Source organism: Oncorhynchus tshawytscha, linkage group LG25 (genome assembly GCF_018296145.1).
Source record: "Oncorhynchus tshawytscha isolate Ot180627B linkage group LG25, Otsh_v2.0, whole genome shotgun sequence".
In the NCBI taxonomy this organism is placed as follows: Eukaryota; Metazoa; Chordata; class Actinopteri; order Salmoniformes; family Salmonidae; genus Oncorhynchus; species Oncorhynchus tshawytscha.
This window is the reverse complement of record NC_056453.1, coordinates 2,528,925-2,551,398: the sequence shown is the minus strand read 5'-3', so window position 1 is coordinate 2,551,398 and position 22,474 is coordinate 2,528,925. Positions and strand designations below refer to the sequence as shown.

General features: G+C 41.9%; 1 protein-coding gene across 3 annotated transcripts in view; it reads left to right on the top strand.

The window, feature by feature from the left end:
* Nucleotides 1–22,474, top strand: part of LOC112224063 (dynamin binding protein) — a 123,979-nt gene that overhangs the window by 32,686 nt on the left and 68,819 nt on the right. For all 3 annotated transcript variants that reach the window (XM_024387353.2, XM_024387352.2, XM_024387351.2), the window contains one exon: nt 14,973–17,204. In XM_024387353.2, the coding sequence (XP_024243121.1) occupies nt 14,973–17,204 (2,232 nt within the window). The remainder of the gene's footprint in view (nt 1–14,972; nt 17,205–22,474) is intronic.

Genomic DNA, 22,474 nt, shown 5'->3' with positions numbered 1-22,474 from the left:
TGGTACCATTTGAAAGAAAACACTCTGAAGTTTGTGTAAATGTGAATTGAATGTAGGAGAATATAACACAATAGATCTGGTTTAGATAATACAATGAAAAAAACATGTTTTTAATTTTTATTGTTGTATCATCATCTTTAAAATGAACAAGATAAAACCAACATTCGGGTAGGATGATGGGGCCAATTTCAGTGAACAATATAAGAGCGCAACAGTACTTGTGCAAAGTTTCAGAATGATAACTTCCAAAATGAGTGTGCTACATGACATTTATCTTGAAGTCACCCAGGTGTCCCACACAAGTAGCCCAAATGTACCCAAGTGGCCAAATTGGTGAAGGTATACATTTTGAAACAAATAACTATATACAAAATGCCAAAATGGTATTCTAACACACCTCCCCAAAAAATGGAGAGAAAAATATGGAAAGAAAAATATGAAGAAAAAAATATATACATTTACAAACATGGGTAACTATTTACACACTTTCAATATTTGGAAGACCCTCAGTCCTCTATCAAATCAAATGTATTTATATAGCCCTTCATACATCAGCTAATATCTCAAAGTGCTGTACAGAAACCCAGCCTAAAACCCCAAACAGCAAGCAATGCAGGTGTAGAAGCACGGTGGCTAGGAAAAACTCCCTAGAAAGGCCAAAACCTAGGAAGAAACCTAGAGAGGAACCAGGCTATGAGGGGTGGCCAGTCCTCTTCTGGCTGTGCCGGGTGGAGATTATAACAGAACATGGCCGAGATTTTCAAACCTTCATAGATCACCAGCAGGGTCAAATAATAATAATCACAGTAGTTGTAGAGGATGCAACAGGACAGCACCTCAAGTAAATATTAACAGTTTAGGGTTCCATAGCCGCAGGCAGAACAGTTGAAACTGGAACAGCAGCAAGGCCAGGTGGACTGGGGACAGCAAGGAGTCATCATGCCAGGTAGTCCTGATGCAGGGTCCTAGGGCTCAGGTCCTCCAAGAGAGAGAAAGAGCGAATTAGAGAGAGCATACTTAAATTCACACAGGACACCGGATAAGACAGAAGAAGTACTCCAGATATAACAAACTGACCCTAGCCCCCCGACACAAACTACTGCAGCATAAATACTGGAGGCTGAGACAGGAGGGGTCAGGAGACACTGTGGCCCCACCCGATGAGACCCTCGGACAGGGCCAAACAGGAAGGATATAACATCACCCACTTTGCCAAAGCTCTACACAATATTGTGCTGCTGAGGTATAATAAACAGATATATATATATATATATATATGATACAGGGAACATAAGGTTGAATATATTATTATAGACAGGGAACATCTAAGGTCTGAATATATTATTATAGACCTGCTACATCTACTGTCTCTATTATATTATGACATTTCAGCTAGATCTATGGTCTCTTATATTATGACAGACCAGCTAGATCTACTGTCTCCATTTCACTTTGGCCATTGTTGTGGGCCTGCCCTCCCCTCAACAGCCTCAAATAGGCTATTTCATGTGGGTTGGGGTGGGGCGGCAGACACATTTCATCACTTTTCATTACATCATTTCATTACATGACATTTTTATATATTGCTTCTAAAATTTAAAGAAATCACAAATAATATTTTATATTATTAATTTCAAACAACGGCATTAGCATGAGAAGAACTTACCAGTCCAAAACGGTGACATTGTTCCTCTTCTGCAGGCACGTTACAGATTATACACAGTGGCTACAACGGTGTCCTCTCCGTTCAAAATATATTCCTCCACTTGGGAATCGCTAAATGAATCTTTCTACAACAATCTGTCTCACTTTTCTGATCAATTTCTTCTACAATTGTGTGTACATCTGTATATCTAGACTTAGATTTAGCTTTCCCTGACTTAGTCGCCATACTGATTGATATATAAACAGCTGAATCTGCGCATTTACCAAAACAACGCTGTGCGTAAAATGCATAGCTCCTTCCGGAATAAAACTTCAATAGCGAATGACTCTCTTTACGCTGGAGTTTACGACATGGGTTGGTCTTCCAACACACAACCATTGCATATTGCCGCTTACCTCAGCTCATTGGCTATCTACCCAGCTAGATTTCAAGACGATCAGTGGTCATTGGGTTAAAATACAGTCAATCAAGGAAACAGTAGTCATATCATTGGTGCATAGTGATGTCATTACTTGTTGTCTTCAAATCGGTTTCTTTCAATCAATACGTCCCGCGAAATGACCCATCAGGTTTGGTTGTGTTACAAACAAACCAGTTGATTGCAATGAAACCAATGAAATCACGTTCTGTGTGGGTTATTTGCCTGGAATGTGTCATCGAAAATGGAATGAGACGGAATTCATGACACAAGCGGTTCACAGGCTATAAAGACAGATTTGATCAAACAAAAGATCATTCATTGTGTAACAATGAGCATTGGGGTTGCAAACAGATGAAGATCGTCAAAGGTAAACTATTTATTTTAATGCAGTTTGTGATTTTGTTACGCCTGTGCTGGTTGAAATTGTTTTTTTATGGGGCTCTATAAAAATGGGGCTCTAGATAATCGCATCATATTCTTTCACAGTAAATCCTTTTTTAAATCTGACAATGCAGTTGGATTAGCAAGATTCTAGGCTTTCGATACATGTGAGACACTTGTATTTTCATGAATGTTTAATATGACTATTTATGTAGCAATCACCGTATGTTGTGGAATTTCAGCCCGCTACCGGGTTCCGTGCTCAGAGAGGTTAAGAACAAATTCTTATTTACAAGGACAGCCTACTGAACCCCAGTCTCCCGTGTGCCCGCACGACACAGGGATTATTTTAGCTAAATAGCCCAGTACTGTAGCCTACTCCCGACTGTCAAGTTGTACAGCGCCATATTTTCCGCTCCATCGTAATGGAAACCCAGAGGGTTTATAATATTATTAATATTAATCAAATTAATTAAGCAACATTTCTTAATCATTCCCATATACTATGTTCGTACAAAAAAAGGTTTTACATTCTCTAGTACAGACACTATTGAAGGCTATCAACTGCTTCCCAAAGATGCTCTCTGGTGGTCAAACTAGCACTAACTAGCATTAATGGTACCAGTGGTTGGCACTTAAATAACGTGCCATAGATTTCTGCGGCACCATGCAAGCTGTGCTGCGGTACGCTGCAACTTTTAAAGGACAAAGCACTGCATATAAGCCAATGTATGACTGTGATCATTGCCTTTGTTTGTTTGATTGTATTGACATTCCCAGAGTTAGTTAGTGCTGCTATACACTGCAACTTTTTAAAGGACGAACCACTGTATAGAGGTCCTGGATGGCAGGACCTATTAACTAATAGTGTTAAGCCCTCGCATCAAATGACTTCCATTATGCGGGCAGTTTCTGCCAATGGGTTTGGGGTATCGTGATGGGAGCTTCATTCGCTCCTAACTATGCAAATGCATTAAAGGGACACTGGGAGGAGACCTTAATTTATGATGTCCAGGAAAAACCCATATTTCCAGAATGTTGCCCTTAGGAAAAGATACATAGATGACAACCTACTGGTATTGAATTGTACTGACGCTCTCCTCTGAGTTAATTTCTTATATTAATTTATCTGACCCAATCTCAAATTCACAGTAGACACAAGTCGGGGGAAAAAATAGATTTACAGTCCACAAAAACAAAACAACTAATTGAGTCTACTCAGTCTACTCGCTGGCCCGAATAGAAACCGGGACCAAACTTTTTTCCAGTACAGCCCATGTGCCGGTCGCGTCAAATCTATCGTGTTGAAACACTGGAACATCCTCAAAAGTGATCCAAATCTATGAGAGTTCACAACATTACCCCCTTGCCTTTTTTTGCAAACGTGTGCGGAATCTAGCCGATTCCAATATCCACAGAATGCAGCTACCCAAGAAGTGACATATGGCTCCCAGGCCTGCCCAATGGTAATTACAAGTGTGGTCACTGTGTACATTGTGACAATATGACCAATACAAACTTTTTTTTAAACCAGAGAGAAAACAAAATGCAAAGCTTCATTAATTGTAGCACCACAAATGTCATATACTTGGACAAATCATACAGGTCATTATGATGGCGCCGGAGGAGATAGCGACCGTTTTAAGGGCTCCTAACCATTTGTGCTATTTTGTGTGTGTGTTCACGTTATTTGTAACATATTTTGTAAATGAATGTTTCTGACACTGTGTCTTATGACTGAAAAGAGCTTCTTGATATCAGGACAGTGATTCCTCACCTCGTTAAAGAAAAAATCTTTGTCCAGTACGAGTTGGACATGGATAACGTACAGCTGGCTGGGTTTTTGGTCCATCGGCAAGGTTGTTTTTGTGGACTATAAGAAACTTTACAGTTGGCACTATGCATTGGGGCAAGTTCTCCTGGCATCTGCCAAAACCAGATTCCTCCGTTGGACTGCCAGATGGTGAAATGTGATTCATCACTCGAGAACACATTTCCACTGCTCCAGAGTTCAATGGCGGCGAGCTTTACACCACTCCAGCGGATGCTTGGCATTGCGCATAGTGATCTTGGGCTTATATGCAGCTGCTCGGCCATGGAAACACATTTCATGAAGCTCCTGACCAGTAATTATTGCTGCTTCCAGAGGCAGTTTGTAACTCGATAGTGAGTGTTGCAACCGTGCTTCAGCACTCGGCTGTGCCACTCAGCCGTTGTTGCTCCTAGATGTTTCTACTTCACAATAACATCACTTACTGGGGCAGCTCTAGCAGGGCAGAAATGATCTGAATCTCTTCGAGTCGATCATATGATTCCACAAATTAATCTTCACGTGGATGGTTCGTGCACCTCTCTTATAACTGGGTAATTTCTATGACTTCTGCTGGGAAGCTGTTGACAACTAAACCCATGCATCACACAGTTGATTAAACTCTGGTTAAAAAAATATCCTGTTATAATTCCCATCGTTAAGTTTCAAATGAAATCACAGTGCAAATTACAGGTAAAGGTAGGTAAAAGAGGTTAAAGAGATTGTTAGCCTTGACATGGATTGTGTTTGTGTGTCATTCAGAGGGTGAATGGTCTAGACAAAAGATTTAAGTACCTTTTGAACAAGGTATGGTAGTAGGTGGCTGGCGCACCAGTTTGTGTCAAGAACTGCAACACTGCTGGGTTCTTCACAAAATAGCTGTAGGTATGGGAAAGATGTTTGAAAAGTAAAAAAAAAAAAATGTCAATTGGAATGTTAGAGTTATGTTTTTCATGGCAAGGTCTGCTCAATCCAAGATTACAGCCAATTTATTACAGCATTACCCCAAAAATGGAGGAGGCAGGTGGCAGCGGCAGGTGGGAACTGGTCTGTCTGCCCAATATATAAAGGATAAAATCTGGTGGAGGAATAAAAATAGCATAAATACAAAAGTATACCCGTTTCATTTGAGGACCAGGATGTTGACAGCTGTGCCATACAGATTGCAAGATTTTTGATTCCATGGTACAGGGTGTATGAGTTGATATGTGACTCACCACCTGGATTTGGTCTTATGTAGCAACATTTGAAATTATTTTTTTTCCATTGGATATAAGTAAAGACTCAGAGCTACAAAATGGTATATCATACACTGCATGTTTGAGGAACAATGGGAAAGTAATTCTGCTTTGAAAGTTGATCAACTTGTAACCTCACTTTTGAGAAAATGGCCTTTTGAATGTTTTGGTATCAAGTGAATTTGTCTACACCCATTCAGCAATGTTCACACCCTCTTAAGTGTTAGCCCCACCCATCTCGTTTCGCTCTGTGTTCAGAGCGCACACTTGACACTCTAGCCGATGATTTGTTTACCTCTGGAAAACATGAATACAGCCTAACCAGCTCTGCTGGCAACAATTTCATTGCGCTTTTTTTTGCCGACGTTTACTGACACCGGCCATATTCAACAGGTGTTGTACACTTTAGCTTAAGACATGTATATAGCTAGGTAAACAATGAAGTGAGCTAGGTAAACAATGTGTAAGATCGCACATGTCACGTTAGCTAACGAGCCAGACAGCTAACATTAGCTAGTTAAACAACAATGAACATAGTGCCCTGCATGAATCTACTGTGAGCTAACCAACCATTTTCAATGTTAGCTAGCTAACATTAGGCTCTAACTAGCAGAGCAAATGGTTCTGGGATACGAATAATGTCATACACGTAATGTTAGCTTGGGAGCCAGCCGGCTAACGTTAGCTAGCTAGCGAACAGTTCACTTTAGCTTGAAATGAAACCACTTTCTGTCAAAATTGGAAATGTGTAATATCTGAAAATGTAGCTATCTTACCCATCCGTATAAATCATCATGCATGATGGACGTGTCTCCCTGTCACGGATGCCATGCCACGGTTGCCCTTAGTTTGAAGATTGTAATCTGGAGACAGGTGTTTTCTCCATCTCTTTAGCTATCATACTTTAGCTATCATAGACCGCTGTGCCACTCGGCAGGCCCCCCTACCTTATTTTTATAGGTATCTGTGACCAACCGATGCATATCTGTATTCACCGTCATGCGAAATCCATAGATTAGGGCCTAATGAATTTATTTCAATTGACTGATTTCTGAAATATTTGAAGTTGTTGCATTTATTGTTGCATGTTTATAGACTATGATTTGGAGCTGATGCTAAGAAAATGAACAAGTGAAACATTGAAGGATTATAGCCTATGCACGCACAAAAATGAAATGTGTAATATCTGAAAATGTAGCCTGCTAGACTATCTTACATCATGATGGATACCAAGGTTTTCCTTAGTTTGAAGATGTAATCCGGTGACAGGTGTTTTCTCCATGTCTTTAGCTATCATACTCTAATTCCACTGATTTAAAAACTCAACCCTCCAAAAAGTGGAGAGCAACACTTATGCAACTCCACTACACAATACATAAAAAAGCCACGTTCGTCAGGATTACCAACAGACTGACCTAGCTCAAATAGACAAAAGCCTTCTATATGGCAGACCAATCCGAACTCCTCTCTCGGCATGTTAAATGAAATGTTATTAGTCACATGCGTCGAATACAACTTTACAGTGAAATGCTTACTTACAAGCCCCTAAACAACAATGCAGTTTAAAAAATAGGAATAAGTAATAAAAGGAAGAAGTAATTAAAGAGCAGCAGTAAAGTAACAAAAGTGAGACTACAGTGGCAAGAAAAAGTATGTGAACCCTTTGGAATTACCTGGATTTCTGCATAAATTGGTCAAATTTGATCTGATCTTCATCTAAGTCACAACAATAGACACACATATTGTGCTCAAACTAATAACACACAAATTATTGTATTTTTCTTGTCTATATTGAATACATAATTTAAACATTCACAATGTAGGTTGTAAAAAGTATGTGAACCCCTAGGCTAATGACTTCTCCAAAAGCTAATTGGAGTCAGGAGTCAGCTAACCTTGAGTGCAATCAATGAGACAAGCTTGGAGATGTTGGTTAGAGCTGCCTTGCCCTATTAAAAACACTCACAAAATTTGAGTTTACTATTCTAAGCATTGCCTGATGTGAACCATGCCTCGAACAAAAGAGATCTCAGAAGACCTAAGATTAAGAATGGTTGACTTGCATAAAGCTGGAATGGGTTACAAAAGTATCTCTAAAAGCCTTGATGTTCATCAGTACATGGTAAGACACATTGTCTATAAATGAAGAAAGTTCAGCACTGTTGCTATTGTCCCTAAGAGTGGCCGTTCAGCAAAGATGACTGCAAAAGCACAGCGCAGAATGCTGAATGAGTTTAAGAAGATTCCTCGCATGTCAGCTAAAGACTTACAGAAATCTCTGGAACATGCTAACATCTCTGTTGATGAGTCTATGATATGTAAAACACTAAACAAGAATGGTGTTGGGAGGACACCATGGAAGAAGCCGCTGCTGTCCAAAAAAAACTTTGCTGCACGTCTGAAGTTTGCAAAAGTGCACCTGGATGTTCCACAGCGCTCCTGGCAAAATATTATGTGGACAGATTAATCTAAAGTTGAGTTGTTTGGAAGGAACACACAACACTGTGTGGAGAAAAAAAGGGACAGCACAGCACACCAACATCATAACCTCAACCCAACTTTAAAGTATGGTGGAGGGAGCATCATTGTTTGGGGCTGCTTTGCTGCCTCAAGGCCTGGACAGCTTGCTATTATTGACAGAAAAATGAATTCCCAAGTTTATCAAGACATTTTGCAGGAGAATTGTAGGCGATCTGTCCACCAATTGAAGCTCAACAGAAGTTGGGTGACACAACAGGACAACGACCCAAAACACAGAAGTAAATCAACAAAAGAATGGCTTCAACAGAAGAAAATACGCCTTCTGGAGTGGCCTAGTCTTAGTCCTGACCTCAACCCGATTGAGATGCTGTGGCATGACCTCGAGCAGTTCACACCAGACATCCCAAGAATATTGCTGTACTGAAACAGTTTTGTAAAGAGGAATTGTTCAAAATGCAGGTCTGATCCGTAACTACAGAAAATGTTTGGTAGAGGTTATTGCTGCCAAAGAAGGGTCCATCAGTTATTAAATCCAAGGGTTCACATACATACTTTTTCCACCCTGCACTGTGAATGTTTACTTGGTGTGTTCAATGAAGACATGAAAACATAATTGATTGTGTGATATTGGTTTAAGCAAACTGTGTTTGTCTATTGTGACCTAGATGAAGATCAGATCAAATTTTATGACCAATTTATGCAGAAATCCAGGTATTTCCTAAGGGTTCACATACATTTTCTTGGCACTGTATATACAGTGGGTACCGGTACAGAATCAATATGCGGGGCACCGGTTAGTCGAGGTAATATGTACATGTAGGTAGAGTCACTATGCATAGATAATAACAGAGTCGCAGTGGTATAAAAGAGGGGGGGATTGTGCGTTCCTGGAGTAACTCTGGCAGTTGTCGTTACCATCCTGTACCTGTCCCGTAGGTGTGATGTTCGATGTACCTTTCCTGTGCGTGTGTTACACGTGGCCTGCTACTGCGAGGATGATCAGCTGTCCGTCCTGTCTCCCTGTGGCGCTGCCTTAGGCGTCTCACAGTACGGACATTGCAATTTATTGCCTTGGCCACATCTGTAGTCCTCATGCCTCCTTGCAGCATGCCTAAGGCACATTCACGCAAATGAGCAGGGACCCTGCCCTGGGCATCTTTCTTTTGGTGTTTTTCAGAGTCAGAAGAAAGGCCTCTTTTGTGTCTTAAGTTTTCATAACTGTGACCTTAATTGCCTACCATCTGTAAGCTGTTAGTGTCTAAACAACCGTTTCACAGGTGCATGTTCATTAATTTTTATGGTTCATTGAACAAGCATGGGAAACAGTGTTTAAACCCTTTAAAATGAAGATCTGTGAAGTTATTTGGATTTTTACTAATTAGAACAGACAGTGGCTCGGGTGGTTGATGTCCTTGATGATCTTTTTGGCCTTCCTTTCAAAGCACTTCATGGCTACTGACATGAGTGCTACGGGCAGTAATCATTTAGGCAGGTTACCTTCACTTCCTTGGGCACAGGGACTATGGTGGTCTGCTTAAAGCATGTAAGTATTACACTCTAGGTCAGGGAGAGGTTGAAAATGTCAGTGAAGACACTTGCCAGTTGGTTCGAGCATGCTTTGAGTACACATCCTGGTAATCCATCTGGCCCCGCGGCTTTGTGAATGTTTACCTGTTTAAAGGTCTTGCTTACATTGGCTACCGAGAGCGTTATCACACAGTCATCATCCAGAACAAAATTACAATACATTTAGATCTGGAAAAAGAATAAACATATTGTAATTTTTTTACCGTCTTTTAAATGCAAGAAAGGCCATAATGTATTATTCCAGCCCAGGCGCAATTTAGATTTTGGACATTAGATGGCAGCAGTGTATGTGCAAAGTTTTAAACTGATCCAATGAACCATTGCATTTTCTGCTCAAAATGTTGTATCAAGACTGCCCAAATGTGCCTAATTGGTTTATTAATAACTTTTCAAGTTCGTAACTGTGCACTCTCCTCAAACAATAGGATGCTATTATTTTAGTGTAATAGCTACTGTAAATTGGACAGTGCAGTTAGATTAACAATAATTTAAATTTACTGCTGATATCAGATATGTCTCTCCTGGAAAATGTTCTTGTTACTTACATCCTCATGCTAATCACATTAGCCTACGTTATCTCAACCTTGCCAATAGAGGGCAGCCGTGTATGTGCAAGTTTTGGACTGATCCAATAAACCAGTGCCTTACTGTTCAAAATGTTGTATAAATTCTGCCCAAATGTGCCGAATTGGTAAATTGATACATTTTCAAGGACATAACTATAGAGAACATACAAAAATGATATCGTAATAAAAAAGTAAGTTGACACACTCCCAGGAATGGCATAAATGATGGATAATTAGCTTCCTTACAGAAAAGACACTAACCTTCGCACGTCTAGATGGGGGGTGGGGGAAGGCAGATACAGCAGGGTTTCAAACTGTGGAAGCCAGTTCCTACATTTGAATATAAAAATGGATTTTATCAAACAAAACTATGCTACATTTTATCTGTCATTATTTACCTTCAGAGGTGAATCTATCAAACCAGCTGCCGTGATAAAAGTTTTGCACTCTCCTCAAACAGTAGCTCAACCATATCGCGGGTGAGGACACCGATCCTATAGAGGTTAATAACAAACTTGTATGCCATCTGTAAATACAAATAAAATGGTTAAATTACGTGCTTTTCAGTTAAAATGATTATATAGAATTCTTGCCACCAACAAAAGCTGGACTATTTGGGGCATACAATCATCAAAGCTCTGCAGATTTTGTTGTGAGGATACAGAATCAATTGACCATTTATTTTGGTATTGCCCTCAGGTAGCCTGTTTCTGGTCTCATGTTCAGGAATTGCTGAAAATGCATAACATTGATCTAAAATGAACCCTAGAAATAGTACTGTTAGGAGATCTGGAGAGACCGGGTCAGTCAATTACTAATACGCTTAGTAAAAGTATTTATCTTTAACTCGCAATCTGTAGATTCTATTTGATGGATTGAAATGGTATGTTAAACATCACAGCATAGTTGAAAGATATATGGTGTGTAGAAATCTGAAGAGGGCAGAGATGGGTGGAATGGGTGGGATGGGCTGAGGGTTAGGATGTGGAATTGGAGTTGCTGGTGGGGTATAGAATGACTGTCAAAGATAAAAGTAAAAAATAATTAAGTTAAAAATAAAACAATAACAAAATAAGTTTGAATGACACTGAAGGGGCAGTGTTACAGCTAATGCCTGTTCGCCTGAGGCTGATGCTATGCAGGTGTTTGTACACATGCCTATAAACACACACTCATTCAAATGCACATGTACGACAAACACTCACACACAAACAAATGTAAATAATAACGTACATGCACTCAAACATATTCAGTTGACATTGTCTTGATTTTTGCATTGTTGTTTTCTTTTGATTTTCTCTTGTTCATATACATTGGTGCATTGTTCCTCAGCTACAGTTGAGGAACAATGGGAAAGTCATTCTGCTTTGAAAGTTGATAAACTTACTTTTGAGAAAATGGCCTTTTGAATGTTTTGGTACTACTACTGGAGACCCCTTCTTTGTCTACACCTATTCAGCATCGTTCACAACCTTTTAAGCTTTAGCCTCACCCATTTCTTTAAATGTTGATCCGATTGTTCTTTACTAACAACAGCAGTCAAGCGCCCAAGCTAATTTGCTAGCTACTTCCAGACACAAATGAGAGAACAGCTCACAGAACATTACTCGCCCTAGCAGAGCTGGTTAGGATGTTATCCAGAACGTTGGTGACTGCAACTGTGCTGTCAGATTGTCCGTTCGTAAATTCAGAGCGTTTCGCTCTTGGAGCGTTCTGAGGGCACACTGGACGCTCTGGCTGATGAGTTGGGTTAATCCGAATGTTCTGACCAACAGCAGTCGAGCACCCAAGTTAACTGGCTAACATTGGCTAGCTTCTTCCAGACACAAATGAGAGAACACCCCACTCTGACCATTTTACTCGCCCTAGCAGAGTTGGTTATCCAGAGTGATGGTGACTGTGCTGCTGGCAACAATGTAATTACGCTTTTTTGTTGATGTTTACTGACACCGGCCATATTCAACGGGTGTTGAGCGTTCGTAAATTCGTTAGTTATTCTGCGCTCTGGCACACTCGGATGAGAGTGCTCATCGGAGTAGATGCTCAGACTCATTTTACATACGCAACCGAAATGGTTACTTGCATAGTGGAATCTTTTGTTAAGACATGTAGCTAGCTAGCTAGGTAAACAATGAACCATAATCACAACTCATGACGTCACTACCCTGCATGCATCTGCAGGTAGCTAACCAACCAAGTTCAATGTTAGCTAGCTAACATTATAAACAGCCAAGCAATGTCTTTGAGATTTGAATAATAAGATTGTTAGCTAGCTAACAGCACACTTTAACTTGAAGTGAATCTACTTTCTGTCAAAATTAGAAATGTGTAATATCTGAAAATGTAGCCTGCTAGACTATCTTACATCATGATGATGGTGACAGGTGTTTTCTCCATCTCTTTAGCTATCAGACTCTAATTCCACTGATTTCAAAACTCAGTCCTCCAGAAAGTGGAGAGCAACACCTATGCAGTTTTTTCTACACAATAGATTTAAAAAATAAATAAAGCTGCTTTAGACAGGATTACCTAGACATACTGACCAGCTCAAATAGACAGAAATATGGCAAATAGGGCTGGGCAATATGGCCAAAATATAATATCACAGCATTTTTTTTTATTTTAAATTGGACGGTTTGACAGTATGTTGAGATTTTGAATTATAAAAGTTCTACATTGCTTTATGAGTAGTGAGTGATCCTAGGGTGGCAACACATACATTCTACATGATTTCATTGAGTCTTTCTCCATTTTGATTGTTTTATACTGTTGATTTCAACTTCAAACAAAACAAAGTTCAGCCCTTTTAATAATTTCTGCATTTCCTGCACTCAATTGCAGTGGTGGAGAAGTACCCAATTGTCATACTTGAGCAAAATTAAAGATATGTTAATAGAAAATTACTCAAGTAAAAGTGAGTCACCCAGTAAAATACTACTTGAGTAAAAGTCTAAAAGTATTTGGTTTTAAATATACTTAAGTATCAAATGTAATTGATAAAATGTACTTAAGTATCAAAAGTAAAAGTATAAATGTCAAATTCCTTATATTAAGCAAACCATTTTCTAGTTTATCTTATTTCCAGATAGCCAGGGGCACACTCCAACACTCTCAGACATAATTTACAAACAAAGCATTTGTGTTTAGTGAGTTTTACAGATCAGAGGCAGTAGATGACTAGGGATGTTCACTTGACAAGTGTTTGAATTGGACCATTTTCCTGTCCTGCTAAGCGTTCTACAAAGTATTTTTAGGTGTCAGGGAAAATCTATGGATTAAAAAAGTACAGTATTTTCTTTAGGAATGTAGTGAAGTAAAAGTTGTCAAAAATAAAAATAGTCAAGTACAGATACCAAAAAACACCTTAAGTAGTACTTGAAAGTATTTATACTTAAGTACTTTACACCACTGCTCAATTGAAAATGTTCACACTGCCACATAGAGCTGCACGATATGGGCAAATAATCTAGGACTTATTTTTAACCAAATGTTGCAATTGCGATTTAACTTGCAAATTCAAGCAAAACTGTTGGAATCATGGAAATAGAATGACTAGTCTAATTATATACCGTAGTTAGAATATAATAGTGGGTACTTTGAATACAGTGTTGTTTGAGATGACAGCGAAAGAAAATGCCAGGGAGGAGTTATTGTGACAGGGTAGGAATTAAGTGTTCATACGTATTTCCTAGGGGACCCTATAAGCTTTGCATGAAAACATTGCATGTTTTCTCTTAGCTACTTCATGTAGCTAACATATTCTTGCTTTGCATATTCCTCTTTGATTTAGAAGATACTGTTGCACAAACAACATGCTGATTTAGATCTATACCATCACTGGTATTATCCGGCTGTATTAGCTAGCTACGTTTCCTCTTACTCTGTACATTTATTAGCTAGCTAGCTATTAGCATTAGCGGCTAACAATTAGCGTCTCACAAGATTTAGTGTAACTTGCTAAGAAAAGACAAACTAGCTGTTTGCTGATGTAAGAAACACAAACTAATAGTGTCTTAATAGAACGCTAGTATATTTATATTAAGCAAAGTGAAAACAGCATTGTTGTCATCAACATTGTTGCATGTGCTGCATTGACCATGCAGACTGAATGCTAGTGTCTCGCGGTTGAGGAACATCAAATGGGCTCCTTGACTGACAGGGGGCATGGCTAGGTCTATGTGGAAAGTGGCACGGAGAGAAGGAGCTGAGAGAGATGACCCAAGTAGCTAAGTAAGCTATAAAAATTGACACTGCACATGGCGTATCACATTTAACAAACCAAACATTCAAATACCGGTATATCAGAAGGTAAAGTAAAAACCCAAACCGGTCCCTGCATCAATACCGGTATATCATAAAATACGTTATACCGCCCAGCCCTAATGGCAGACCAATCCAAACTCATCTCTTGGGCAGTTCCAGCACACTCATTATCTCTGCCAATCATGACTAGCGGGAAGGTTGCTCTCTTTTTCTGTGGCTAAACCAACTAGGCTTGTAATTTAACCATTTTATTCATATTTAAAGATGGCATTAAGTTTGTTACAAGTTTGTTATATTTACAGATGGAATACAAGTTTGTCTCCTGTGAAGGTGTGACTCGCGATATACGCCTAGTTTCCTGAAACGGGTCACAAATGATGCCCAGAGTCAAGTTACATTTCCACCACCTGCTGTGACAGAATTCTCAAGCCATACAATATCTCATCTGACTTCTTCTCTTCTTGCTCTTCCTCATTCTTCACTCTCTTTATTTCTTAATACCTTCATCTTCTTCCTCTCGTCTCTGTTCTTTTGCTCTCCCCTCCCTCTCTCTCGTTAGGTGACGTGGTGGCAGCCGAGAGCAGCGTGGACCCAGGGACGACCTGGCAGAGGGGGCGTAATGCCTGGGGCGCTCGTGGCCTCTTCCCTGTGTCCTGCGTGAAAGAGCTCCACCTGTCGGGTCACTCCAGGCAGCTGTCGGAGCGCAGCGCCCAGGCCCAGGCTTCCGAGCTACCCCCATATGCCTTCGGCCAGGCCAGGGCACTCATGGGCCTCCATGCACAGCTCCATGAGGAGTTAGACTTCTGCAAGGGGGACCTTATCACCATCATCGGCCTACCCGAGCCTGGCTGGTTCCAGGGAGAGCTGGTCGGACGCAGGGGGGTGTTTCCTGAGGGATTTGTGGAGCTTCTGGGGCCCCTGAGGACCCCACATGATACAGAGGTTGACCCCATGAACTACAAGACTGAACCTTTGACCTATGAGCCCTACAGTAGTGGGAAAGGGATTGAGGAGGTGTTCTCCAGGGAGGATGAAGAAGAGGAGGAGGATGGGGTGTATGGGGTAGCACTGCACGACTTTCGGGCCATGGAGCCAGGAGAGTTGGAATTTGACGTGGGGGACCGTATCCGGGTGGTGAACACCCTGGAGGACGGTTGGCTGTCGGGCGAGCTGAGAGGGCAATGTGGGGTCTTTCCTCATCGCTTTGTCAAGATTGAGGATTATGGGCAAAACATGAGGGAAGACATGGAAGCTGTAAAAATGGAAGAGCTAGAGGAGTATAACAGCTACACCTTGGACTGCAGCTCCGGTCAACAGGACCATAGCCAGACAAATTACGGTTCTGAGTGGAGACCTCAAGAGGACCACACTGTGTGGGACCTGGATTACTTTGATAGGGTGGAAGAAAGAATGTGGCAGGGGGACTCTGGCAGCGAGAGTCTTTCCCAGGAGACTGCAGGGGACCAGACCCAGGACAGGGGGGAGAGAAGAGATGGGGCTAAAGCGCAACCTCACAGGCCTACAGCCCCCCATGGGCCCCAGAGACCCAGCTCTGTCCCTCAGGCAAGGCCCAGGCTTCTCCCTCGACCTAGTGTGCCATCTCTGGGCCACAGGCATCACATCAGCCCTAACGCCACCAATAATGGTAGTAGGACTAGCCACCCTGATACGACCCTACCACCACTACTCAACAGAGCCCTTAGCCTAGCTACACCTAGCACCCAGTCAGCCTGGTCCAAAGGTAACGGCCACTACCTCGGAGCACTAGAGGGCGCCACCAGCAATGGCAAAGGTCCTAGTCTGGGCAAGGAATTGTTAAGTCTAGTGGTGGAGGGCCACAGGCAGAAAAAGCTGACCCGCCACTCCAGCGTCAATGATGCAGACTTGCTACTTGGTTGCCGTGGTGAGCGCAGGGCGCTGTCCCAGCAGAAGGGACAATGCTCCAATGGTCTCCTGCCCGCTTCCCTCACCTTGGATTCCCTGGCAACATCAGTCGGTGACCTGGAGACCAAGTTATCCCAGCAGCTCTTGCAGTTTGAGAGGAGCCTGCCGGGGCACGGAGGGGTCGATTTTGTCGGGGCTGCTGCTGGGGATGTTGTTGGGGCTGCTGCCGAGGACAATGGAAGCCGACAATCCAACATCTCCCGTCACTTTTCCATAATGGACTTCAGTAGCGAGAGCGACATCATGCGAGGCTCCTCTCACTCCCAACTGACCCTCCTCCAACCCTCTTCCTCATCGTCCTCCCTGGAGAGGTGCAAAACCCTTCGCCCCCCTCCCCCTCGTCCAAGAATCCTCCACCCCCCAGTTCGAGCTCCCTACAAACCGGCACGCCCTGCGCCTCGCCCTCCCTGTCCCCGGCAACCATCCCCTCCCCTTAACAACCTCCAGCCCTTTGGACCCCTCTTCTACACCTGCGAGGAGGGGGAGGGGTATGTGATAGAGACTGAGAGGAGAGAAGAATCTGAACCTGCCTTCGGTGACCTAGCTCTGGAGCAAGAGAAGGCGATGGAGCAGCACCTTGAGATGGACAGGGATATCAAGATTGAGAGGCAAAGAGAGATGCAGCAAAAGGAGGAGTACAGGCTGCTGCTGCGGCTGCAGGAGGTGGAGAAGGACATGGAGGCGTACGCCCACACAGCCTCAGAGCTGAGGGCCATGCTGGAGGAAGAGGAGGAGGAGGACGAGGACGAGACGTCCTGTCTGCAGACCCTGGAGAACCTGGAATTCTGCACTTACACCCTGTCAACTCTGGCCCTGGAACAGCAGCATCTACAGCAGCAGCTACAAGGTAAATGGCTTCACTTATCCCACAACAAGTTCACAAGAGGTCCACAAAAGGCTGCTTCAGAAACAGCCCTATAGGCCCTATCCTTTAGGTACTCTTGTAGATCTGAAAGGAATGTGTATTGTTTAGGCAATATGGCAAAATTCCATTTACTCTATCAGATGGCAAAGGTGAAGCTACTACCATATTCTCTACACCCATCCAAATCTTTCAGATCTGAACAACAGCATCAGCTACTAGGACAGAGAGAGAGATTCCTATAACAGGCACTGAATATGGAACGGCAACAGAATAGGGAGCCAATGATGAATTTAAATGATCGGGTTTCAAACCTGGATCGTCTGCTCAATATGATGCTATTCTGCTTCGCTAAAGGCTAGGTATGCTGCATGCAATCAATTCATACTAGTGCCAAAATTGACCTCTGAACACTGACCCAGGAAAAGCAGCTGTTATAAAGTATGGGTTATGTTTACAATTGGGGAGATTGATGCCAGAGATGGCTCATAAAACCAGTTAGCAACCTGGCCCTTAGACCAAAACCTGATGTTGTCACCAAGTGTCAGATTTAAAATTCATTCCAGAATTGGCTTAGTTTCCCAAATCCCTGTCAGCACCCCTGGGGTAGGTGCTGTGTAAGGTAAGGTCAGAGGGTCCCCTCTAACACACTGGCCAAACAGATCCCTGGTTAGCAGTAGAGAAAAGGGACTTGTTCTGCAGCCACTGTCATTTCTTTTAGGTTGGCTGCGGCATCTTCAGTCCAATCTCTAATCTCACAGAGAGACAAACACACAGAGGCTAATCTCAATTTGGTAACCACATCTTATTTGAATAACTGGGCTGTCTATCTCTCCACAATCATCGCAGGCCACAAATGGGGATGTACATACATTTGCATAACGTTTGAATGACTGTTAAAGTGTGTGTATGTAGGAAAAGTAAGGGGATACCTAGCCAGTTGCAAACTGAATGCATTTACCCGAAATGTGTCTTCTGCATTTAACCCAACCCCTCTGAACCATTGAGCACATAACACATTGTGGCTCCTAGCCACCCAATTAAATGAATCATGTAACAATTAACTCATTAGGAATTTGGGGCACCACAGAATACATTTTTTAATGAGTTAAAATCTCCCGAATTAAACTCTAGAAGATATATAAGTTATATATTGATAACAGTCAATTATTAAATCATTACCTCATATCAATTCTCATTCTGAATACTCGTAACCTTCTTGGATCTGCACAAACCCCAGCCTTGAGCATTATTCAGTACTGCACAAATTGGTTTAATTATTTATTTACTAGCGAACTAAATAACACAGAATACACATTTACATGAGACAAAGGTCCCTAGTGGACTGACAAGATATGACAGCTTATTACACAGCGATGGAGAAGGGGGTGGGGAAAATAGATAGAGAAACTGACAGTTTTCTTCTCCTCTTCCTCGGGTCATAGTCAAAGTTACAAACCACTTTACACTTGCACCTGCAGACTGGCGGTGTCCTGGTCTGGTAAGTTTGTTTTCTTCACCTCGTGTTGAGTTTCAGAGTTTCTAACCATTTCAACGTGTGGACCACAGTCTCATGTCTTTCTGGTCTAATGGTTGATTCAGGGTTCGGCTCCCGACCACTTTACATGCCAGCAGTAACTCGGCAATGTACTGGTCTGATACGTTTCTCCTTAGCCAATTCCTTTTTAACCCCACACACGTATGTATGTGTGTATGTGTGTGTGTGTGTGTGTGTGTGTGTGTGTGTGTGTATGTATGTACAGTGTATGTGTATGTACGTATGTATGTATGTACAGTGTGTGTGTGTATATGAAAAACTGAGTTTAAATGTATTTGACTAAGGTGTATGTAAACGTCTGACTTCAATGATGTGTGTGTGTATATATATATATATATATATATATATATATATATATATATATATATATATATATATATATATATATATATATATATATATATATATATATATATATATATATATATAAATATATATATATATATATATATATATATTACACACACACACACTTATCAATGGAAATCAAATTTATCAACCCATGGAGGTCTGGATTTGGAGTCACTCTCAAAATTAAAGTGGAAAACCACACTACAGGCTGATCCAACGTTGATGTAATGTCCTTAAAACAAGTCTAAATGATGCTCAGTAGTGTGTGTGGCCTCCACGTGCCTGTATGAACTCCCTACAACGCCTGGGCATGCTCCTGATGAGGTGGCAGATGGTCTCCTGAGGGATCTCCTCCCAGACCTGGACTAAAGCATCCGCCAACTCCTGGACAGTCTGTGGTGCAACGTGGCGTTGGTGGATGGAGCGAGACATGATGTCCCAGATGTGCTCAATTGGATTCAGGTCTGGGGAACGGGCGGGCCAGTCCAAAGCATCAATGCCTTCCTCTTGCAGGAACTGCTGACATACTCCAGCCACATGAGGTCTAGTATTGTCTTGCAATTGGAGGAACCCAGGGCCAACCGCACCAGCATATGGTCTCACAAGGGGTCTGAGGATCTCATCTCGGTACCTAATGGCAGTCAGGCTACCTCTGGCGAGCACATGGAGGGCTGTGCGGCCCCCCAAAGAAATGCCACCCCACACCATGACTGACCCACCGCCAAACCGGTCATGCTGGAGGATGTTGCATGCAGCAGAACGTTCTCCACAGCGTCTCCAGACTCTGTCACATGTGCTCAGTGTCAACCTGCTTTCAACTGTGAAGAGCACAGGGCGCCAGTGGCGAATTTGCCGATCTTGGTGTTCTCTGGCAAATGCCAAACGTCCTGCACGGTGTTGGGCTGTAAGCACAACCGCCATCTGTGGACGTCGGGCCCTCATACCACCCTCATGGAGTCTGTTTCTGACCATTTAAGCAGACACATGCACATTTGTGGCCTGCTGGAGGTCATTTTGCAGGGCTCTGGCAGTGCTCCTCCTGCTCCTCCTTGCACAAAGGCGGAGGTAGCGGTCCTGCTGCTGGGTTGTTGCCCTCCTACGGCCTCCTCTACGTCTCCTGATGTACTGGCCTGTCTCATGGTAGCGCCTCCATGCTCTGGACACTACTCTGACAGACACAGCAAACCTTCTTGCCACAGCTCGCATTGATGTGCCATCCTGGATGAGCTGCACTACCTGAGCCACTTGTGTGGGTTGTAGACTCCGTCTCATGCTACCACTAGAGTGAAAGCACCGGCAGCATTCAAAAGTGACCAAAACATCAGCCAGGAAGCATAGGAACTGAGAAGTGGTCTGTGGTCGCCACCTGCAGAACCACTCCTTTATTGGGGGTGTCTTGCTAATTGCCTATAATTTCCACCTGTTGTCTATTCCATTTGCACAACAGCATGTGAAATGTATTGTCAATCAGTGTTTCTTCCTAAGTGGACAGTTTGATTTCACAGAAGTGTGATTGACTTGGAGTTACATTGTTGTTTAAGTGTTCCCTTTATTTTTTTGAGCAGTATGTGTGTGCGTATATATGCAGTGTGTGTGTTGGCCAGCATCCCGGAGTCACCTCTTCACTGTTGACTTTGAGACTGGTGTTTTGCGGGTACTATTTGATGAAGCTACCAGTTGAGGACTTGTGAGGCGTCTGTTTCACAAACTGGATGGACTTGTCCTCTTGCTCAGTTATGCACCGAGGCCTCCCATTCCTCTTTATATTATGGTTAGGGCCAGTTTGCGCTGTTCTGTGAAGGGAGTAGTACACAACGTTGTACCAGATCTTCAGTGTCTTAGCAATTTCTTGCATGGAATAGCCTTCATTTATCAGAACAAGAATAGACTAATGAGTTTCAGAAGAAAGTGCTTTGTTTCTGGCCATTTGGAGCCTGTAATTGAACCCACAAGTGCTGATGCTCCAGATACTCAACTAGTCTAAAGAAGGCCAGTTTTATTGATTCTTTAATCAGGACAACAGTTTTAGTTGTGTTAATAAATTTGCAAAAGGTTTTTCTAATGATCAATTAGGCTTTTAAAATGAAAAACTTGGATTAGTTAACACAACGTGCCATTGGAACACAGGAGTGATGGTTGCTGATAATGGGCCTCTGTAAGCCTATGTAGATATTCCATTCAAAATCAGCCGTTTCCAGCTACAATAGTAATTTACAACATTAACCATGTCTACACTATATTTCGGATCATTTTGATGTTATTTTAATGGACAAAAATAGCTTTTCTTTCAAATACAAGGACATTCTAAGTGACCCCAATTCTAAGTGACCCCTTTTGAACGTGTGTGTGTGTGTAATATATATACACACTTTTTTTTAAAATCTTTTTTTTTTAAATATACCATTGTTTTTCCCCCGCAAACTCTACTTCCAGCTTATACGTACTATACACATTTTACAGACACAATCTATTTTACAATAGCTATATTTAGTTTGTCTTTAGTCCTGGCAATCCAGTTTGATTTCTTTTTGCAATATATTTGTAACTGCTGTTTCACAAATGTTCTGAATCTAAATATATTTTACAGACCCATATGTTTTACATTGGTTATCTTGTTATTAGTCCCAACTTTAACCTCCATTCAACCCCTCCCATCTATCTCTTAAACGCCATCCTTATTGGATTTATATTTGCCATATATTTGTCCACTGTGCTGTGGTGCTTCACAAAAGGTTGACTTTAGGCATTTTTGGGGATTGCTGAAAATGTACCAGAAATATTTATTTATGCAAACTACATAGCTCTGATTTTAAACCAGTTACTAATTCCCCCTGTGATAAGGAAGTAAAATAAAGATGTAGTGCCTCAGAATGAGGCCAGTTCCATTTAGTTTTCATTTGGGACACTTTGAACTGGGATTACTGTAGTATGGCAAATATTTCTGAGCAGACAAGATGCAACCAACCAGCTTTTTGATAAGATTTTTATCAAGAGTATAAAGATTGTTTTTTGATGGAACAGTTCAATCCAAAGTCAAAGTTCAGGTCTACCTCAAAAGTCATGTCAAGAGCTGTTTAATGCCTTCCATCTGTTGTGTAAATCCAGTTCCAAGCCCTTTGCCTCATCCCCAAAGTAATGGAAAAGCTTTGATTTTGGAGTGTCCTTTTATGTTGTCCAAAACACACAGTCAAGTCTGGATTCCAAGTCTCTCTGTACAAATGCTTGTTGCTAGAAGCTGCTATAGCAAATACCAACACAGGCTCTCCTCAGGGATGTGTTTTGTCCCCACTCCTGTACATCTTGTACACTAATAGTTGTACTAGTTCCCATCCTGACAGACACCTCG